Source organism: Felis catus, chromosome A1, assembly GCF_018350175.1.
Source record: "Felis catus isolate Fca126 chromosome A1, F.catus_Fca126_mat1.0, whole genome shotgun sequence".
Classification (NCBI taxonomy): Eukaryota; Metazoa; Chordata; class Mammalia; order Carnivora; family Felidae; genus Felis; species Felis catus.
In genome coordinates this window covers 174214353-174234216 of record NC_058368.1, presented here as the reverse complement: position 1 = coordinate 174234216, position 19864 = coordinate 174214353, and the positions used below count along the sequence as shown (strand labels likewise).

The following is a 19864-nucleotide window of genomic DNA, read 5'->3' as shown; positions in this document are numbered from 1 at the left end:
ACTAGTGGGAGGCAGAAATTCCTGGTTCCCTTTTCTAACTTGGATGTCACAACGGGCCTCCCTCCAAATAGTGGTGTCAGGGGCGGGCCTCACAGCAGAAGCCAACCACAGGCTCTGAATCAGGTGTTGGAGAGGGAAGACACCCCTAACGGTAACCCAGCCCTTCCCCCTGGCCGTGTTACATGGGAGCCCAGAGAGGTGAGGTAACTCGCACCGAGGGCACAGAAAGGGAGCTTCCGAGAGGGGTGGGAGCCCACGGTTCCCGACAGCCTGCTGCTCTGTGGCTGTCCGTGATGTCTCCCCGGCAATGTCCGGGTTTGGCCAGAGGTTGGCGGCACAAGAGAGTGGGGGGTTGACTTCATCGGCTGCTCCAAGTTCGGCCTCTGCGGATGCAGCTGGCGTGAAAGAGTTCCAGGAGCCGTGCGCGCATTCTTCTTAAGGAGTGTTGCTCAGAAAGGAAGTTTCCCGTAGCTTACCCCGCCAAGAGCCTCGCTTTGTTTACTCTTATCGTTTGGGTTCTAAAGTAGTCTAACTTTTTTTGGCACACTGATTCCAGCATTTCTTAACAGCCTTTATGGTGCTTTTTGCAGAGGTGCCCAGAGCAGCTCCCCCCTAAGGAAGGGGCCTGGCCGCCCCCCTGCACACTGGAATCCCACTGGCTGCTTTGTTACCTCTGCCTCTGTGCCTGGCTGTTACCCAGCAAAGCTGCTGGGGTATTCTCCTGCTTCTGGTGTGGAACTAGGGAGCCCCAGTAGAAGTCCCACCCCACCACTGCTTACAGGTTGGTGTGGGTTTGTTTCTGGGCTCTCTATCCTGGTCCGTTGATCTATGTCTGTTTTTACGCCAATGCCATATTGTTTTGATTACTGTAGTGTAGCGGTATGGTTTGAAATCCGAGTGTGATACCTCCAGCTTTGTTTTTCTTTCTCAAGATTGCTTTGGCTGGAGAAAGTCTTTCATGGTTCCATACACATTTTAGAATTATTTGTTCTAGTTCTGTGAAAAAAGCCATCAGAATTCTGATATGGATTGCATCGAATCTTGCTTTGGACAGTATGGACATTTTAGCAATGTCACTTCTCTCAGTCCATGAGCATGGAATGTCTTGACATTTATTTGTGTCTTCAATTTCTCTGGTCAGTATTTTATAGTTTTCAGTGTACAGGTCTTTCCCCACCTTAGTTAAATTTATTCCTAGGTATTTTATTCTTTTTGATTCAGTTGTTAAAGACACTGTTTTCTTAATTTCTCTTTCTGATAGTTCATTATTACTGTAGAGAAATGCAACAGATTTCTGTATGTTGATTTTGTATCCTGCAACTTTGCTGAATTCATTTATAACAGTTTTTTGGTGCAGTCTTTAGGGTTTTCTGGATATCGTATCATGTCATCAGCAAGTAGCAACAGTTTTACTTCTTCCTTTCCAATTTGGGTGCTTTTAATTTCTTTTTCTTGTCTAACTGCTGTGGCTACGACTTCCAATATGGTGTTGAATAAAAATGGCAAGAGGGGACATCCTTGTCTTGTTCTTGATCTTAGAGGAAAAGCTTTCAGCTTTTCACTGTTGAGTATGACGTAAGCTGTGGGTTTGTCATATGTGGCCTTTAATATATTGAAGTATGTTCCTTGTATACCCACTTTCTTGAGAGTTTTCTTGTATCATAAATGGATATTGAATTTTGGCAAATGCTTCTGCATCTATTGAGATGATCATGATTTAAAAAAAAATTTTAATATTTATTTATTTTTGAAAGAGAGAGAGAGAGAGAGTGAGCAGGGGTGGGAAAGGGGAAAAAAGAGAGGGAGACACAGAATCCAAAGCAGGCTCCAGGCTCCACGCTGTCAGCACAGAGCCTGACGCGGGGCTCGAACTCACAAACCACGAGATCATGACCTCAGCTGAAGTCGAACGTTTAACTGATTAAGCCACCCAGGTGCCCCAATCATGAATTTTTTTAATGTTTATTTATTTATTTTGAGAGAGAGAAAGGGAGAAGAGAACATGCATGAGCAGGGGAGGGGCAGAGAGAGAGGGAGAGCGAGAATCCCAAGCAAGTTCCATGCTGTCAGTGCAGAGCCCAATGCAGGACTTCAACCCACAAACCGTGAGATCATGACCTGAGCCAAAATTAAGAGTCAGGTGCTTAACCAACTAAGCCACCCAGGCACCCCAGAGATGATCATATGATTTTTATACACTTTTTTGTGAAAGTAGTGTATCACATTGATTAATTTGAGATGAACCATGCTTGCATGGTTGCATCCTTGGAATAAATCCCACTTGATCATGGTATGTGGTTCTTTTAATGTATTGTTGAATTTGACATGCTAATATTTTGTTGAGGATTTTTGCATCAACGTTTATCAGGGATATTGGCCTGTAATTTTCTTTTTCTCTATGGTGTCCATGTCTGATTTTGGATCAGGGTAATGCTGGCCCTAACATGAGTTTGGAAGTATTCCCGCCTCTTCAATTTTTTGGAAGAGTTTGAGAAGGGTAAGTATTAAATCTTTAAATGTTTGGTAGAATTCACCAGTGAAGCTGTGTGGTTTTGGACTTTTGTTTGTTAGGATTTTTCGGAGGGAGTGGGAGGGGGGAATTTTGATTACTAATTCAGTCTCTTTAACAATTGGTAATCGGTCTATTCCAGTTTTCTATTTCTTCATGATTCAGTTTTAGAAGATTGCATGTTTCTAGGAATGTATCCATTTCTTCCAATTTGTCCATTTGTTAATGTATAATTGTTCTTGTCAGTCTCTTATAATCCTTTATATTTCTATGCTATCAGTTATAACTTTTCTTCTTTCATTTTTTATTTCACTTATTTGAGCCTTCTCCCTTTTTCTTAGGATGAGTCTGGCTAAAGGTTTGTCAATTTTGTTTCTTTTTCAAAGAACCATATCTTAGTTTCATGGGTCTTTTCTTTTTTTTTTTTTTCTTTTTTTGGTCTCTGTTTCATTTATTTCTGCTCTGACCTTTATTATTTCTTTACTTCTACTAACTTAGGGCTTCATTGGTTCTTCTTTTTCTAGTTTCTTTAGGTGTAAAGTTTGATTATTTATTTGGGATTTTTCTTATTTCTTGAGGTAGGCCTGTATCCCTATGAACTTCCCTCTTAGAACTGCTTTTGCTGTATCCCATCAATTTTGGATTGTTGTCATTCCATTTTCCTTTATCTCAAGGTTTTTTTTTTTTTTGTATTTTCCCTTTGATTTCTTCCTTGACCCATTGGTTGTTCAGTAATATCTTTTTTAATCTCCATGTATTTGTGATTTTTCCAGTTTTCCTTTTGTAATTAATTCCTAGTTCCATACCGTTGTGGTCAGAGAAGATGCCTGATATGATTTCAGTCTTCTCAAATTTATTGAGACTTGTTTTGTGGCCTAACATGTAATGTGCCCTGGAGAATGTTCCGTACGTGTTTGAAGAGGATGTGTATTCTGCTGTTTGGGGATGGAATATTCTGTATATATCTTTTCAGTCCATCTGGCCTAATGTGTCATTTAAGGCCAATGTTTCTCTGTTGATTTTTTTGTCTCAATGATCTATCCATTTTTGAAAGTGGAGTTTTAACGTCCCCTACAATCATTGTATTGCTGTCAGTTTCTCTGTTAGTATTGGCTTTCTATATTTAGGTGCTCCTCTGCTGGCACATACGTATTTATAAGTGTTGCCATCTTGTTGTGTTGACCCCTTTATCATTACATAGTGCCCTTTTTTTGTCTTTTATCAGTCTTTGTTTTAAAGTCTATTTTGTCTGATATAGGTAGGGCTAAACCAGCTTTCTTTTCATTTCCATTTCCATGGAATATCTTTTTTCACCCCTTCCCTTTCAGTGTGTGTGTATGTGTGTGTGTGTGTGTCCTTCGATCTGAAGTAAGTCTCTTGTAGGCAGAATATAGTTGACACTGATTGGGAAGTATGTGCGTACGGCCATTTTGTCAGTTGTTTTCTGGATGTTTCATAGTTCCTCACTGTTTTTGTTCTTCTTCTTTCGCTCTCTTCCTTTGTGGTTTTATGCCTTTCTTTAGTGTTAGGTTTAGATTCCTTTCTCATTATGTTTTGCTGTAGGTTTTTGCCGCATGGTTACCATGAGGTTCACATAGAACAGTGTATACAGATGTCTCATTTGAGCTGATAGCAACTTGAACTTGAATGCATTCTAAAAACTCTATATCCCTCCCCCATGTTTTATGATTTTCACGTCATATTTCCATTCTTTTATTTTGTATATCACTTAACTAATTATTATAGTTTTAGTTAATTTTACTACTTTTATCTTTTAACCTTTATACTAGCTTTATGCATGGTTAATCCGCTACCTTTACTAGTCATATTTTTACTTTCATGTATTTTCTTGTTATTAGTTCGTGCCTTTTCTTTACAGCTGAAAGAAGTCCCTTTAATATTTCATGTAAGGCCACCGGTGATGAACTCCTTTAACTTCTGCTTGTCTGGAAAACTCATGATCTCTCCTTCAATTCTGAACGATAACCTTGATGAGTAGAGTATTCTTGGCTGGAAGTTTTTTCCTTTCAGCAATTTGAATATATCATGCCACTCCCTTCTGGCCTGCAAAGTTTCTGCCAAGAAATCAGCTTATGATCTTATGGGAATTCTCTTGTATGCAGGAAGTTGTCTTCTCTTGCTACTTTGGAGATTCTCTTTTTAAGTTTTGGCATTTCAATTATAATGCGTCTTCATGTGATTCTCTTTGGTTTCATCTTATCCAGAGCTCTCCAAGCTTCCTCGATGTTTGTTTCTGCTCCCAGGTTAGAGAAGTTTTCAGCCATTATTTCTTCACACAAATTTTCTGCCCCTTTCTCTCTTTTCCTTCTGGGACCCCTATAAAGCAAATGTGACCCTGCTTCATGTTCTCCCATAAGTCTCTGAAACTATCTTCGCTTTTTAAAATTCTTTTTCTCTCTTGGTGAGTTCTCCTGCTCTGTCTTCCAAGTCACTGATCTGTTCTTCTGCTTCATCTGGTCTGCTCTTGAACCCCTCTAGTGTATTTTTCAGTTCCATTATTGTATTCTTCAGCTCTGTCACTTCTGTTTGGCACTTTCTTGTATTTTCTGTCTCTTCATTGAAGTTCTCACTTCAATCCTTCTCCTAAGAATCTTCATGAGCATTACTTTGCATTCTTTAACAGGTAGATGATTGTCTCTGTTTCATCAAGATCTTTTTCTGACATTTTGTGTCTTGTTCTTTGATTTGGAGCATATCCCTCTGTTTCCTCATTTTGCTTGCCTCTCTGTGTTTGTTTCCATGTATTAGTCAAAACAGCTACCTCCCCCAGTCTTGAAAGAGTGGCCTTATACAGGAAATGAACCTTATCATTCAACCTTGCCCCAGCTCTTACTTGTCCCTTTGTGATTGTCTGAGTAGCCTGATTTATTCTTTTTTTTTTAATTTTTTTATGTTAATTTTACTTTTGAAAGAGAGAGACAGAGGAGCGTGAGTGGGGGTGGGGTAGAGAAAGAGGGAGACACAGAATCTGAAGCTGCCAGCACAAACCGTGAGCTCATGACCTGAGCTGAAGTCAGACGCTTAACCGACTGAGCCACGCAGGGGCCCCATCCTGATTTATTCTTGATAGGCCTCTGTTGTTGAAGGTATGCCCAGACCTGCCAGTGTTCCAAAGGGAGTAATCATAGGCAGCACCTAATTTCAGGCTGATTGGAAGCCAGATCCTTAAGCAGCAGCTTTTTAAGTATGCGAATATATATAGTCCTGTGGGACTGTAATTGTAAACCTTGCTGGCCTCCAGACCACGAAATCTGGAGGTGTCCTCTGGGCAACTGTTGCAAAAATCAGGGCTCCAGGCAAGTGTGTAAGCTCTTTTCTAAGAGATGCCGAGGAAGGCTTTCTCCTTGCCTACATTCCCTGAGAGTGCCTCGGTAGCCTCTAGATGTCTGGCAAACCTGAAGCCTGTCCCTCGGGTTAAAGCTCTAGGACAAGTAGATGGGCTTTTTTCAGAAGCAGGTGGGACTTATGTTTCAGTCTGCTGTCTGTGCAGTGCCCTGGGTATAGTAGCCTTCCCAGAACTGTCTGGGTCCCACGGGGCCCGGAAACACAAGCACCTCTGGCCACAAGGGGCGGGTGATCGAGGGGTATCCCCCATGTGGATTGCACTTGCCCACCAGCTTTAGTGAGGCTGTCAGAGAGTGTTGAGGCTGGGGCCTACCTAGCTGTGCTAGCAAGGTAGAGGGAAAATGCAAAAATGGCGCTCACCAGCACCTCCATCCCCAGAGTCCTAACTGACCTCTGCCCTCTCTGGCGAATACTGTAAGATTAGCAAAATGCAGCCCGCCTGGGTGGCTGCAGCATGCCTGGGTGGCTCCATCGATTAAGCATCTAACTCTTGATTTCAGCTCAGGTCATGATCTCACTGTTCCTGGGATCGAGCACTGCGTCGAGCTCTGCATTGACAGCGCGGAGCCTGCTTGGGATTCTCTCTCCCTCTCCCTCTGCCCCCCCCCCAAAAAAAAATCTAGGTTCGCAAATGCATCTCCTGCACGTACAATCCAGTCACCTCTTAAACTGCTGCCTTTCTGCTGGTCCCCTGATGAGCGAGTCCGTGCATGAGCCATAAGTCCCTCAAAGGAGTATCTCGTCTCCACAGACCCCAGGTTTCCTGGACATAAGGCCCACTGGTTTCCAAAGCCAGATGCTTGGGGGCCTCATCTCTTCAGTGCAAGTGCAACAGGTTGGGGTGCCCAATGTGTAGCACAAACCCCTCTCTCCTCAGAGAGAGAGTCCAGACCCATGAGATCTTCCCGTATTGTGAATTATCCCGCCGGGGTTGAGGTTTTTGGTGAGACTGCATCTCTGTCTCTCTTGTCTTGATGTGGCCCTTCTATGCCTTGTTGCGGACAGAAATGTGCCGCTACATTTCCATCCTTTGTCAGCAGGAATTGTTCCATGTGCAGCCGTAGACTTGGTGTGTCCATGGGAGAAGGCGATTTCAGGGTCTTCCTACGCCGCCATCTTGGACACCAACTTCCATCTTTATTCCTTTCCCGTAACAGTTTTATTGAGGCATACTTCACATACTGCGCAATTCAGCCACTTCAGTATACAATTCACTGGTTTTTAGTATATTCACGGAGCTGTGCCGCATCACCACAACCAATCATAGAACATTTTCATCACCCCCCGAATGAAACCCTGTAGCCTTTTGCGATCACCTCCCGATCCCAATCCCCTACCGGCCCCCAGCCAAGAAACCACTAATCTGTTTTCTATCTCTACGGATTTGCCTATTCTGGACATTTCATACAATATGTGGTCTGTCGTGCCCTGCTTTTTCATGTAGCATGATGTCTTCCAGGTCCCTTCTGTCTGCCTTTTCTTCCTTCCTTCCTTTCTTCCTTTCTGTTTTGTGTTTTCTTTTCTTCCCTCTGTTTCTTCCTTCTACCCCTCCTGCATCCATGGTCCCATTCACTAAAGCGCTTGGGCTTTATGGAAGCTTTTGGCTATTTATAGCCCTTGTTTGGGGAGCTCCAGGCATGAGGCTGTATCATGGACCCCTAGACTCCCCTTGTCCCTGCCACCTGCCCAGAACACCCGTTCCCAGGCCTGCAGTGCTCATGCTTCAGCACAGCTGCAGGAGAGCAGACAGGCTACAGCAAGAAATTAATCCTTTGCATCTTCTGTCTCTTCTGAGCATTGGGGGAATGAGATTCCTTTCTACCCCCAGAGAGGAAGTTAGGGGAAGAAGAGCAGAGAGAGAGGGGGGTGGGTGGGTGGGAAGCCTTTTACAGCCTTAAAAGTCAAGGAGAATAAATAGTGACTTCCCAGGAGTCACTTGAAAGGTAGACAACTCCTCATTTCTCTCCCTGGGAATTGTGCCTTTGAAGCCAGCTAGAAGCCCCAGCTCGTGCCCAGGCCATCCCCCCTCCCTCCCTCTGGCTTCATGCAGACCCCTGCCCCTGCTTGTTCCCCACCTTCGCTATCCACTCCTTCTGCAGCAGATCTGATGGGACATGCTTTGGGGCTGCCTTCCCAGGGGCTGTGATGAGGCGGGAAGGGGGAACTGTGCATTTGGGGCCACTGCTAGTAGCTTTCTCCCCATAAGAAGAGGGTGAACACTCCAGGTGAACAAATGAGTGAAGGTCCCCTCTCCAGGGGATCCAGCCCCAGAGCATACAGCTTGGCAAACAGGAGGAGGCCTGGGTTTCAGCCCTGACGCCCTTGCGCAGGGACAAGGGAAGCTCTGCGGACTTTCCAGGCTCCCTGGGAAATTGCATGGCATCAGGCAGGAGTCAGCAAATCTTATCTGCAAAGAGCCAGATAGTAGATAGTTTGGGCTTTGCAACCCGTATGTTCTTTGTCGCCACTACTCAACTCTGCTCTTTCGATGTGAAAGCAGCCACAGACAATACGTAAATGAATGGGGATGGCTGTGTTCCAATAAAACTTTATGATGGACGTGGAAATTCGAATTCCATATCATTTTCATGAGTCCTGAAATGTTATTCTTCTATTGATTCCCCCCTATCACCACCACCACCACCATTTCAACAAAAATAGGTTGGTAGGCTGGATTTGGCCTGCTGCCAGCCCTTGGTGTAGGGGAAAGAAATGGGTGTCAGTTCCAGCCCCAGCACTTGCTGGGCTCTGTGACCCCGGGCCCATGGCCTGCTCTCTCTGAGCTTCGGCTTGCTCATCTGCACAACAGGGATGAAGATGTCTCCCTGTGGGGATAGCAATAAGGCTCAGCATCAATTTATACAAAGCACCTAGCGTAGAGTAGATGCTTAGTAAGTGGTAGCCTGCCTGCCTTCTTCCTTCCTTCCTTCCTTCCTTCCTTCCTTCCTTCCTTCCTTCCTTCCTCTCTTTCACCCCTCTACAAAGGAGCAGCTGGAAAGTTCAAGGCTTTGTGGATTCGTATCGCAGCTGTGCCACTGAATTGTTCAAATCAGGCCCTGACCCCTGAGCCTCATATCTCTCCTCCGAAAATGGGGGGGCTTGGATCAGTCTCAAGGGACCACTTCCACCCTCATTATATATAAATGCTTAACAAGGGAGAGATTTTATGCCAACCCCCCAGGGTGTTTGTGTCAAGAATCTTCTGGCAAGGGCAGCGAAGAACATGTTTTTCATACTAATGCATCCTTCTGAGTTACGGAGGCAAATTCAGGAAAATGTGTCCTTGTCACGACCCAAGCTGTGAGTGCAGGTAGGGGTGCAGACCAGGTGCACGGCGGGGCTTGCCGAAAGAACCCCAGCCTGGCAGGTGGGGGATCTGGATGTCTCAGCGCCTCTGCCACTGACTGGCTGTGTGGCCGTGAGAAGATCGCATCCCTCTCTGAGCCCCAGTTTCCTCATCTGTTAAAGAGAGCTAAGATTTCTGCCAGCTGCCACTGCTCCTACAGAAACAGCAGTGGGTCACAGGCCTCTCAGCTTTTGGGTGTTCATTAAACCCGTAGGGGCTGTGTGTGGCAGCGTTGGGGGACAGGAGTAGGGTAATGCCTGAGACCCACTGTGCATTTCAGGGTGTCCACAGCCCCTGAGTCTCTCCTGGGGTTTGTGGACCACTTACTCTCTGCCCAGAGGTAGAAAGGAGGGGACAGGGGAGCTTGTCCCAACTGGCAAAAAGTAGCAAAAAGTGGTTCTACAAAGCCTCGGTGGGTCCGCTTCTCTGTACGGATTGTGCAGGAGGTTGCAGGGTGGAGGGAGGGTCACAGGCTTGGGCATCACAGGCCCGTGGATGAGACTCCGGTCTTCCTCATTCCAGGACTGAACACGTGCCATTGTGACCCAGGGATGGACATTTGGGATGGGCGGCAAGGCAGTCCCAATGCCCAGAGGATTCAGGGAACTTCCACACTGATTTCGGAAACACAGTATCTATAAATACTTAATCACTGTTGCAAGGGAACATTCAAATGGAAAGTCAAAGAGAAACCCCATTTCTGTTGCCGTCTTATGCAATCCCTGAAATCATGGCTGTCTCCTCCCTTCAGGCTTTTCCTGAGCCAACGTGGCTTTAATATCCTGGCAACAAGAGGTGACACACTTTGAGTTCCTCAGCCACATGTCTCCTGTTTTGGGGGCTGCTAAGTCTTACTGATTCATTCGTCCACTCTTCCTTTACCAAGGGCCCAGAGGGAGGTGATGTCTCAGAACGTCTCAGCTGACTCCTGAAGGACAGTTGGAATTTTCTAAGCTGAGGAGCAGAGGTGCCATTCTGGGCAAAGGGACAGCGTGGGGAGAGGGGTGCGCTCGTGGGCAACGCGATGCCGTGTAGTGCCGTGGTCTGCTGAGAGAGCTCTGAGGGCTGATCTCCCCGTGGTGCTGGCTAGTTGATCTTGAGCAAGTCCTCCCCTCTCTAGGACTCTGTCCCCATCTGAAAAGTGAGGCTGGTCCTTACAGCACCTCTGTCCCAGGCTGGAGAAAGGAACAGGGCTGTTAGTGCCCTGTGCCCGCCCAGCTGTAAGATTCTTTGCTGCATTCCGCTCTGGGTGCCCGTGGACCATTTCGTGGAAGCTGGAGAAACGCATGCTTTCCAGGTCTGAGAGCTCAGTCACTTCCAGCTGTAAACGTGGTGACTTCGGAAGTTGAACCAACTCAATACGAGATCGTCTCCACTCTCCTCCCCCGCCCCCAACCATCTCCTTCCCACCAGGGTAAGCGAAGTTCCCCAGGCTGTCTGACCCCCACAGCACCCTCTGGACCGCGATGGACCTGTCCTGCCAGGTTCCCTCCATGGTGTTTGCGCCATGGTCGGGCCCGGGGACACCGCTGACCTACTCCTGGGCTCTATCTGGCACTGCCGAAGACCAACCACATTCTCTCAGGGGCTTTGGCCTCTGCTGCAGGTTCCCAGCCCCCTGGACCTCTCCCAGCAGGCAGGCCTCAAAGCCCAGTCATGTGCTGGGGCTCACCGTAGGTCCAGGAGATCTGGGGGACCCCCTGCACCCCCCATGGGAGCAGAGGAATTGGGGTGCAAGGGATCCCTCCCTTGTCCTGGCTTCCAGCTGGGAGTAGGGCACAAGCCCCTATGCGTTCAGACCCCCACACTCGTCCTTCAGTGACCCCCACCTTGCCTCCAGTCACCCCAGTGACCCCGAGGGAGGGCGGCAGGGGCAGGGCCTACTCTCCCACCTAACTCTAGGCTCCTGGCCCAGCCCCCAGCTGGTCCCTCCTCTCTGGGTGGTGGGGGACTGCTCTCATGGGCTCTTGAACGCCAAACACCCTAAGACTTTCTCACTGCTGTTTCTGTCTGGGGCCTAAGGAATCATCTGTGCCCTCGCCGGCCTGGATGGTGGGGGGCAGCAATGGCAATGGGGACTAGCAAGAGGGAGAAGCGCCTGGCACGTTGGCCTGCCCTCAACAACTAACTCCTGGTGATGGTCATCAGTCACCGCCACGGCTCTGGGAGTGGTTGAGTCTGGTGGAGTCGGGGTGCCCGGAAGCTTCTGACCTTGGGCAGTTTACCTAGCCTCTCCTTGCCTCAGTTTGTTTGTCTGCAAATGGGGGCGTTTTAAGTCCCAACTTAAAAAAAATCGTCAGGATTAAAGGAGAGAATAAATATGAAGGCCTAAGAACAGTGCCTGGCATGTGGGGGTATCTCTCAGTGGACACCGGCCCATGGCAGTTTGCTTGCGGGGGGAGGGGTGCATGAAGAGCCTCGTCACTGACTGAAATGTTTCCCTACGTACTTTGCTGTTGTGTCCACTTTTTTTTTTTTTTCTATTATAAGCAACCCTGTGATGAACATCTCCACGCAGAGGATATTTTGTGTCTCTCAGATTATTTCCCTAGAAACTGAATTTCTGGGAAGAGCATTACTGGTAGAAGGGGAGGGAGATTTTAAGCCTTTTGTTACACTTTGCACGGTTGTTTTTTAGACAGGCTGTTGGCCTCCCTGCCGCCAGCCACATCTGAAGGTATCACTTCCTCAAAGCCACATAAGGGAAGCATCTTGGAAGGGCTGTAAGGCGGGGGCTGGCCAGGGCAGGACATAGATGCAAGGAGAAGGGGCCAGAGGGGGCGGAGGGGACAGGGAAGAGGGGAGAAGAGTCTTTGAAAGGGCCGGGAAGGAGCCGTCAGAGAGAGGAGGCCCTGTCACACGTCCAGGTCCTGAGCCATTCAGAGCAAACAAGTCTCAAACCGAAGAGACCAGCATGGTGATGCAGGGAGCTCGGTCCACGATGCAGCACCTGACCACACCTGACCTTGGGCAAATGCCAGGCCTGCCTGAGCCTCAGTCCCCCCATCTGCAAAATGGGCATGCCACTTCGCCTGCCTCACAAAAGTAGGGCAGAACGAGTGATAGGAAATGACTTTGATAATTGACTCGGGGGCCCTGGGTTCTTCCGACATAAGCACCCACTGGTGCAAGAGGGCAGGGGCTCTGGAACCTTCTTCAGTTTTACAAAACGTTCTGTAGTCTCAAGGAGAGGCTTGGGCAACCATGCCGGTTTCGTGGGGGTTACTGGAGGGTTTGAGCAACAGGGCGGGGGAAGCACAAGGCTGGGACCAGGGTGGAACGGAGCGTGACCCAGATCGACGGAGGATGCGCGGCCTCCCCGAGAGCCACGTTGTGTATTGGAAGGGGGCAGAGTGGGCAGGGCATCTCCAGCTTTACAGCCGGGCCACACTGGGCTCCCTCAAGGCTCTGCCACTTGCTTGCTGGGAGTCGCTGAGCAACTGACTAAAGTTCTCGGGGCCCAGACTTCCTCGTCTGTCAGAGATAAGAAGTTAACGACTATATCCTATGTGTCATGTAGGTGCTGGAGAGTTCAGGGTTAAGTGCCCAACCCATGAGCACTTTATTATTCGGCGGTCCGAGTACAGCCGCAGGACGTGGATAACGTGGAGGCACAGGAGGGGTTGAGTGGAACTAGGGCCCCCCACGCCTTCGGTTTTTCAAGCAACAAGCCCAGCATGCTGTAACACCCAGCTCCACTTACTGGCTGTGTGACCTCGGGCAGGTTTCCTAACCTCTCTGTGCCTTAGTTTTCTCCTCCATCGACGGGGAGAGTAATAGCACTTACCCCATGGGGTTGGTGTGTGGATTAAATGAGCTCATACTTATAAATGCTGAGAGCCAGAGTGGGGGGGTGGGTCGCTCCGGGGATGGCGGCTATCACTTGCTTTCTCTCAGGGCTCAGAGCACAGGCTTTGGACCAAGCAGACATGGCAAGAACCCCATTCCTCCACCCACACGCTGTGTGGCCTTGGTCAGGTCACTTAATTCCATGAAGGGCTGCTCCCCTCATCTGCAAAGATGTGGGTGGTGCCCACCTGGCAGGCCAGGCACACGGTAAATGCTCAACATGACTGGTGACCGAGAGTCTTAGAGAGAACACCCCTGAACACTGCGCAGCCCCACGCCCTGCAGCCTCTGCCCTCCCCGTGGTGGGCACACGGGACAAAGGGGTCACGCTCCTTCCCCATGCCCGGCACTCACTCGGGTGCCATCTCACTGACCCACATAGTTGTAAAATCATGGAGAAGGGCCAGGGCAGGCCACGAGCTGAGACTGTCCATCGGTGGGCTCCTGACCCCCCCCCCCCCACATCCTGCAGCTTCCAGCACCTGCCAGGTCCCATGCAGACCCTCCCACCGCGCCCATCATGTCCTGGCTATAGGATCCCGTGCCGTCTCCTCCCCAGCTACATCCCCGGGCTCCTCCTTCTCCGGATGAACTAGGCACCCCTGCTGTCAGAACACAGCCCTCAGCTCAGGCTGCCTCCTCTGCCCAAAGAGACCTCCCCCCCTCCCCACATCCCCTTTCAGTTCCCACCCATCGCCCCAGGCCCAGCTCAGATGCCACCTGCTCCACGTCGCTTCCCCTGAGGCCCGGAGCCAGGAATGGTTCTGTGCCGCACAGTCTTGCCCATACCCGCCCGGACACAGGCCCTGGCACGCGCTCACACACCCACACGGCTATGTGTGTCCACACACCAACCCTCACCCGTGAGTCACTTGAGACCAGCGGCCCCGCCCTTAACCGTCTCCACATCTCTCATACTAGCTGGTTCTATCAAATTCATTCAGTCTGGTCTTCCAGAAGGAGCGTGCCCCAGTGGGAAGGGGGTGCAGGTGGGAGACAACGACCGTTGTTTCATATTTGAGTTTTGCTATGGGGTGTCCTAGGGGCATCGCTGAGATGCCCAGAGCCTCAGTTTTCTGGTCTGTGAAATGGGACACCGGTGCTTGCCTCATAGTGCCAGTGGTTAAGTGGAAAAAGGATGCAAAACCGCCCAGTCAGGACCTAGCGCATGAGCACTGAGTAAATGCTAGTTCTTGTGAATCACTTATTCACTCGCCAGTACAACTCACTATACTTGCTCTGTGGCCGGCCCCTCGGGGACTGCTAGAGTCGCAGCCAACCCCTCCGTCATTGAGTTCCCAGAGCCGTCCCAGGCTGTGACGCTCCAGCACTCAGGGATGCATGTCCTGTGAGGTCCCTAATCAAGACCCCTTTTAGGAGCCTAAAGCTTTTGGACCGTCACCACCTATTTCCCTTGTCATGGGGAGAAAATTTAAAGGGCCCAATGGTTTATGACTGTTACCTCTTTATATCAACTGAGTCCCAGGGAGTTCCGGGAAGCCTCTCACCTTGTCTGGCATGAAGGTGAACTGAGCGTGTGACCGAAGCTCCTGCAGGAAGCCTCTGTCCAGTTTGCTGTTGGCATTGGCTGCTGAAGGACAGAAAGACCTCTCCACCGTCCCTTCAAAGCAGATGCTGGTGTAGGCAAATTCTCCGTGTTTGCTTCCAGAAAATTATGAGAAGGGCGTGAAAAATTAGTTTCTTTCATGAGCAGAGAGGCCTGAAGTTCGGTCATTTCGGCCTATCAGGCACTATCAATTTGTGGCCGGAACACAGGTATAGGAAGATAATGCTCTGATTGGTGTCTGGGCATCGTGGTGTCCCCAGATTGCCACCTCATAGCTTACTTCAGAGCAACCCGAAATTAGGTCTGGCCTGGAGGGGGGGGGGTCACCCCTCATTATGACAGAAGCTTGAGGCAGGGGAGAGACCCCTGGTGGGTTGTGGCTGGCTCTGAGGATGTGAGAGAGCCTCTTCCCCTTTCTAATCTCCACTTGCATTTCCTCATAGAAGAGAAAAGACTTCCGGTGACCCAGTTCCCAGGATGTAGGTGAAACTGACACGGGCAGTGGTTGGTTCTGCCGTGTTGTTGGGAACCGGAGAGCAAGGACCTGGGTTCAGACGTGAGCCCAGACCCTCAACACACAGTCCCCCGACCGCTGGTTCTCGGTGACCCTAAGGTACAAAGCAGCCAATGGCTGGGCCCGCTGCGGGAGACAAGGGAGGGGGAAGGGGGGGCCTCCCTCTCCCAGCCCTTTCGCTGGAATTGTCCCCAGGAGAAGGCATGGAGTTGACTGCGACCCAACGGCAGGAGAATGAGGAGGTCTCAAACCACACTCAGGACTCCTCGTCCCAAATCCCACACTTTCTCCGGCACATGGCTAGCCTCAGAGGTGCTGGCTGAAACGGCCGGCGTCCCTCGCTGCCCTTCCCGACGTTCCTGCCCACGAGGCTCTTCCAGGCTAGCCACAGGGAGGTAGATATGGAAATAAAGCCGGCATGGGCTACCTCACACAGCAGAGGCACTGCCAGAGTGGCGGGGGAAGTGCTTCTGTTTCTGCCAATCTGTGAATTGGGGAAGTCGGAACATGGGAGAATCACTATCGAAACTGACATTTATTGGGTTTTTCCTTTTCACACACATGGCTGAACGCCTACGATAAACTTGGACACTGGGATGCAGACGAGAGGTCCGGTGCCTGGCTTTAGTCTGGGAAATAGACAGGGAAACTGATAGTTAACCCAAGGAGGTCAGGGCCTCAGCAGAGGGGCTCCAGGAGCTGGGGCAGATTTCGGCGATCCCGGGAAGCCTCGGAGACAGCTTCCCACAGGAGGTGATGCCTGAACAGAACCTTGAAACAGAAGTAGAAGTTGAACGGCAAGAAGAGAAAGGCATTTCAAGCAACGGGACGTGTGCAAAGACACAGGTAGAAGTAATAGCAGGGGGATGTGTGCACGTGGTGGTTCTGTGTGATAATTTGTACTATAAGCAATAGAAGGTTATAGAAAAGCGCACTGACAGTCATTAACTGTATGTCCTGTGAGGTTGCTCTTATCAACTTATTTCACAGATGAGAAAACCCAGGTTCGGGGAGGACCTGGGCAAGGCTTCCTCTACAGAGCGTGGCACTGAAATGAGATCCAGACTGTGGGTGGCTGAATATATTATAACACCCTCCGTATGAAAAGAGGGGATTCAGATTCAAATTCAAATTCAGATTCTAGGAATATTACTAGGACACTGTTGACCACCAGCAGCAGAATCCCAGTTAAAAGAGGCTGGGATTGGTGGAGGTGGGGAACCGGCTCATAAAACTGTGGAGAACAAGAGTAGCTTCAAGGATGGCTGGATCCAAATGCACAAACGTCGTCAGAAATTTATCCTTCTCCCCCTTTCAACTCAGTTCCACCCTGTGTTAACTTCAGCCTCGGTCAGAGTCTCCCTGGGGTCCCGCCAGCAGCTCCGAGGTCACATCTTACCACCTTGGCAGGTCCAGTGGGAAATGTGTCCTTTCCTATGGTTCCAACTTTTGCAACCAAAAAGTTACAGGCCTATGTTTCGTTGGCTGGGGGCTGGGGGTGGGGGCACGTGTCTACCTCTGCACCCAGGCCTGGAGCCAGGGCGAAGAGTAAGAGGTCAACCCCCTCCCTCACGTGGGCAAAGAGTGAGGAAGGCTGGATCCCAAAGAGAAGGGGACTCGATGATAGGAAAAGGTGAAAACGACAACTGCTTACCATAGGTACTTACTGTGTGGACACTGCGTTACGTGCCCTCAAGAACCCCATTTACACCCTAGCTTCAAGGGTTAGGGCTCAGGGCGGGACGGGCCATGGGACTATGGAGGGGGTCAGGAAATACTAACCCTACCAGTCTCTCTGGACTCTGTAACATAGTACCGTCTACACAATATTGAAATTTAGCTGAATGTCTCATCCCAACTTACAGCTGGCATGGATGGCAAACTAAGGAGCGGAGGAGGGCTCCACGCCACTAGCCTTTATTATGTTAAATATGCATCTTAAAATTATTTTATAAGAGGCTAGAGATTCCACAAGATAAGAAAGCAAGAGAATGAGGGGAGAAAAGGCAATTTAAAGCAAAGCGAGAGGGGCGCCTGGGTGGCTCGGTCGGTTAAGCGTCCGACTTCAGCCAGGTCACGATCTCGCGGTCCGTGAGTTCGAGCCCCGCGTCGGGCTCTGGGCTGATGGCTCGGAGCCTGGAGCCTGCTTCCGATTCTGTGTCTCCCTCCCTCTCTGCCCCTCCCCCGTTCATGCTCTGTCTCTCTCTGTCTCAAAAATAAATAAACGTTAAAAAAAAAATTTAAAGCAAAGCGAGAAAACACAGGAAAGGTTAGAGGTGGGGCAAATATAAAACACAAAATCACATTGAAGAAATCAGTCAAGGTATATCAGTAATCATGATACGTGTAGATGGAATAAACTGACCACTTAAGAAAAATAAAGGCTGTCCGATTTGTTTTTTTTTTTAACCTAAACAAATGTTTTTTTGCAAGAAATAGACTTAAGGAAACAGAAATGTTGAAAGTATAAGGAAAGAAAAATACAATATGCTAGGCAAATACTAACCAAAAGAAATCTGGGTAGCTATATTAATATCAGACAAAGTGAATTTTAAGCAAAATATATTACTAAAGATAAATATGGTCACCATATTTTGAAAAAGATTCTATTTACTGGAATGATAGTAATTCTCAACTTGTACATACCCAATAAACTAGCTTCAAAAATACGTAAAGTAAAATTTACAGAACTACAAAGATTAATCACAAACATCATAAATAAGCAATAAGTATGGAGGGTATTACTTTAGAAATTTTAGATGTTACAGAGATTAAGAAAGATAATAAGAGTGCTGTAATCCATTCTATGCCCTAAACAACAGAAAACTCAGATATAGGGAATTTTTTTTTAATTTTTTTTTAACGTTTATTTATTTTGGGGACAGAGAGAGACAGAGCATGAACGGGGGAGGGGCAGAGAGAGAGGGAGACACAGAATCAGAAACAGGCTCCAGGCTCCGAGCCATCAGCCCAGAGCCTGACGCGGGGCTCGAACTCACGGACCGCGAGATCGTGACCTGGCTGAAGTCGGACGCTTAACCGACTGCGCCACCCAGGCGCCCCTAGGGAATTTTTTCTAGCAAAATAGAACTTCCCAGAACTGACTTGGAATGAAAGAGAAAACTGGAATGGTCCTGTAACCATTAAAAATAAATAAAATGAACGAAACACCAGTAGTACTTGGTTTTGCAAAGGAGTTCTGCCAAGTACTCCAAGAACAAATCATTCCAATTCTGCACAGACTCTATCAGAGGAGAGAAAAAGGGAAACTCTCCTATTCATTTGATGAGGCCATTATAGTATAAATTCAAAAGCAAGTATGAGAAGGACATGACAAAAAAAAAAAAAAAGGAAACAACTCAGATGTGCATCGACAGGTGAATGGACAAATAAATTGGAGTACAATGTAATGGACTACTTTACAACAGTGGCAATGAACTGCAGGGACATGCATCAACACAGTTTCAATTAACTGAAAAAAAATATGGCATTAAACAGTAACAACAAAAGGTAGCTACAGAAAAACAATCATAAGACATGATTTCATTTATATAAAAGGGAAATACTAAATTTTAAATACTTTCGATTTGTAGTTTCAATCTTTGTTTTTTTTCTGTTTTTTTTTTACAAGCAGTGGCATGTTTTAGTCCAGAGTAAATTATAGTTACTACATAAGTTTATGCTTCTTACCTAAGTGATAATGATTGAGATGTATACTGAGAGATTGTGTATGCTCAAAACCACTACATGCATTAAATAACCAAAATTTTAGTATCTGCAACTGTGTATTAAGCGATAAACAAGCCAGTATTTTTTTCGAGCCTTTTAAATGCACTCAAAACGTCAAATAGGTGGAAGGTCTTTCCAGGCATGTGAAACTTACGTTTGCGGTTCCAAAATATCGTAAAAGTTGTTTTGTTTACAGCCATAAAGGGTTTAGAGCACTGCTGTGATCATAAAGTCTAGAAGGTTGGTTGTGTTTAGTTATAAAATGTTGTAGAAGGTTGTTTTGCTGACCATATTATTATTGGAAATAGTCTACCTCAACTAATGCTCTGTGTTGTTGTATTAGACAAAAGTGTTTCGGTTGCAAGCGATAGTAATTCAGTTGGATAGCCCTTGACTTACCTTTGTTTCACATGCTCCCAGCTTCTCTGCCTCATAAGAAAGATACAGTAGTCGTGGAAAGGACTCTCTTTCTCCCAGTTTGAGTTATGGACTCACCTCTCAAGCAGTCACTGTTGCCACGTGGATAGCTTAATCCAAAGGCATCCCCTAGGGGATGGGGCCCAGTGATTGCACTCCCACCCGGACCACATGCCGTGGGGAGTGGATGGTTCCCAAAGGAAGGCATGTGGGGCAGATAAATCACATTTGTCCACTCAAGTTTTATTTCAAGATGATTATCATCTGTGAACAGCCTTGTGGGAGCTAAATCTGGATTGTCCCCGTTTGGAAAATGACAATACTGCTGAATTAATTATTATTTCATGAAAAGAAAAAAGCTGTAATTTACAGCCTCCCCCCCACCCCCACCCGACCCAAAAAGTAAAATGCAGGCAGAACACTGCAATATGTTTTTTAGGGATACATAAGTATTTGCTGAAACAAGTCAGTTCCTGGTAAATTCTGTTTCGTAACCTGAGAGGTGGTTATACTGGTATCCATTTTCGTATTCTTTTATATTCTTTAAATGATGCATTTTTGTTTTTT

At 47.8% G+C, this 19864-nt stretch overlaps 1 protein-coding gene across 3 annotated transcripts in view; it reads left to right on the top strand.

Moving 5' to 3' along the window:
• The window catches only part of HRH2 (histamine receptor H2), a 79195-nt gene that overhangs the window by 28160 nt on the left and 31171 nt on the right, over positions 1-19864 (top strand). Inside the window, exon 3 of one of the 3 annotated variants that reach the window (XM_045035204.1) lies at positions 591-1146. The exons of the other annotated variants lie outside the window; for them this stretch is intronic. Within the exon in view, the coding sequence (XP_044891139.1) occupies positions 591-825 (235 nt within the window). The 3' untranslated portion in view covers positions 826-1146. Of the gene's footprint in view, positions 1-590; positions 1147-19864 lie in introns of those variants that run through there. 3 annotated transcript variants of the gene reach the window in all.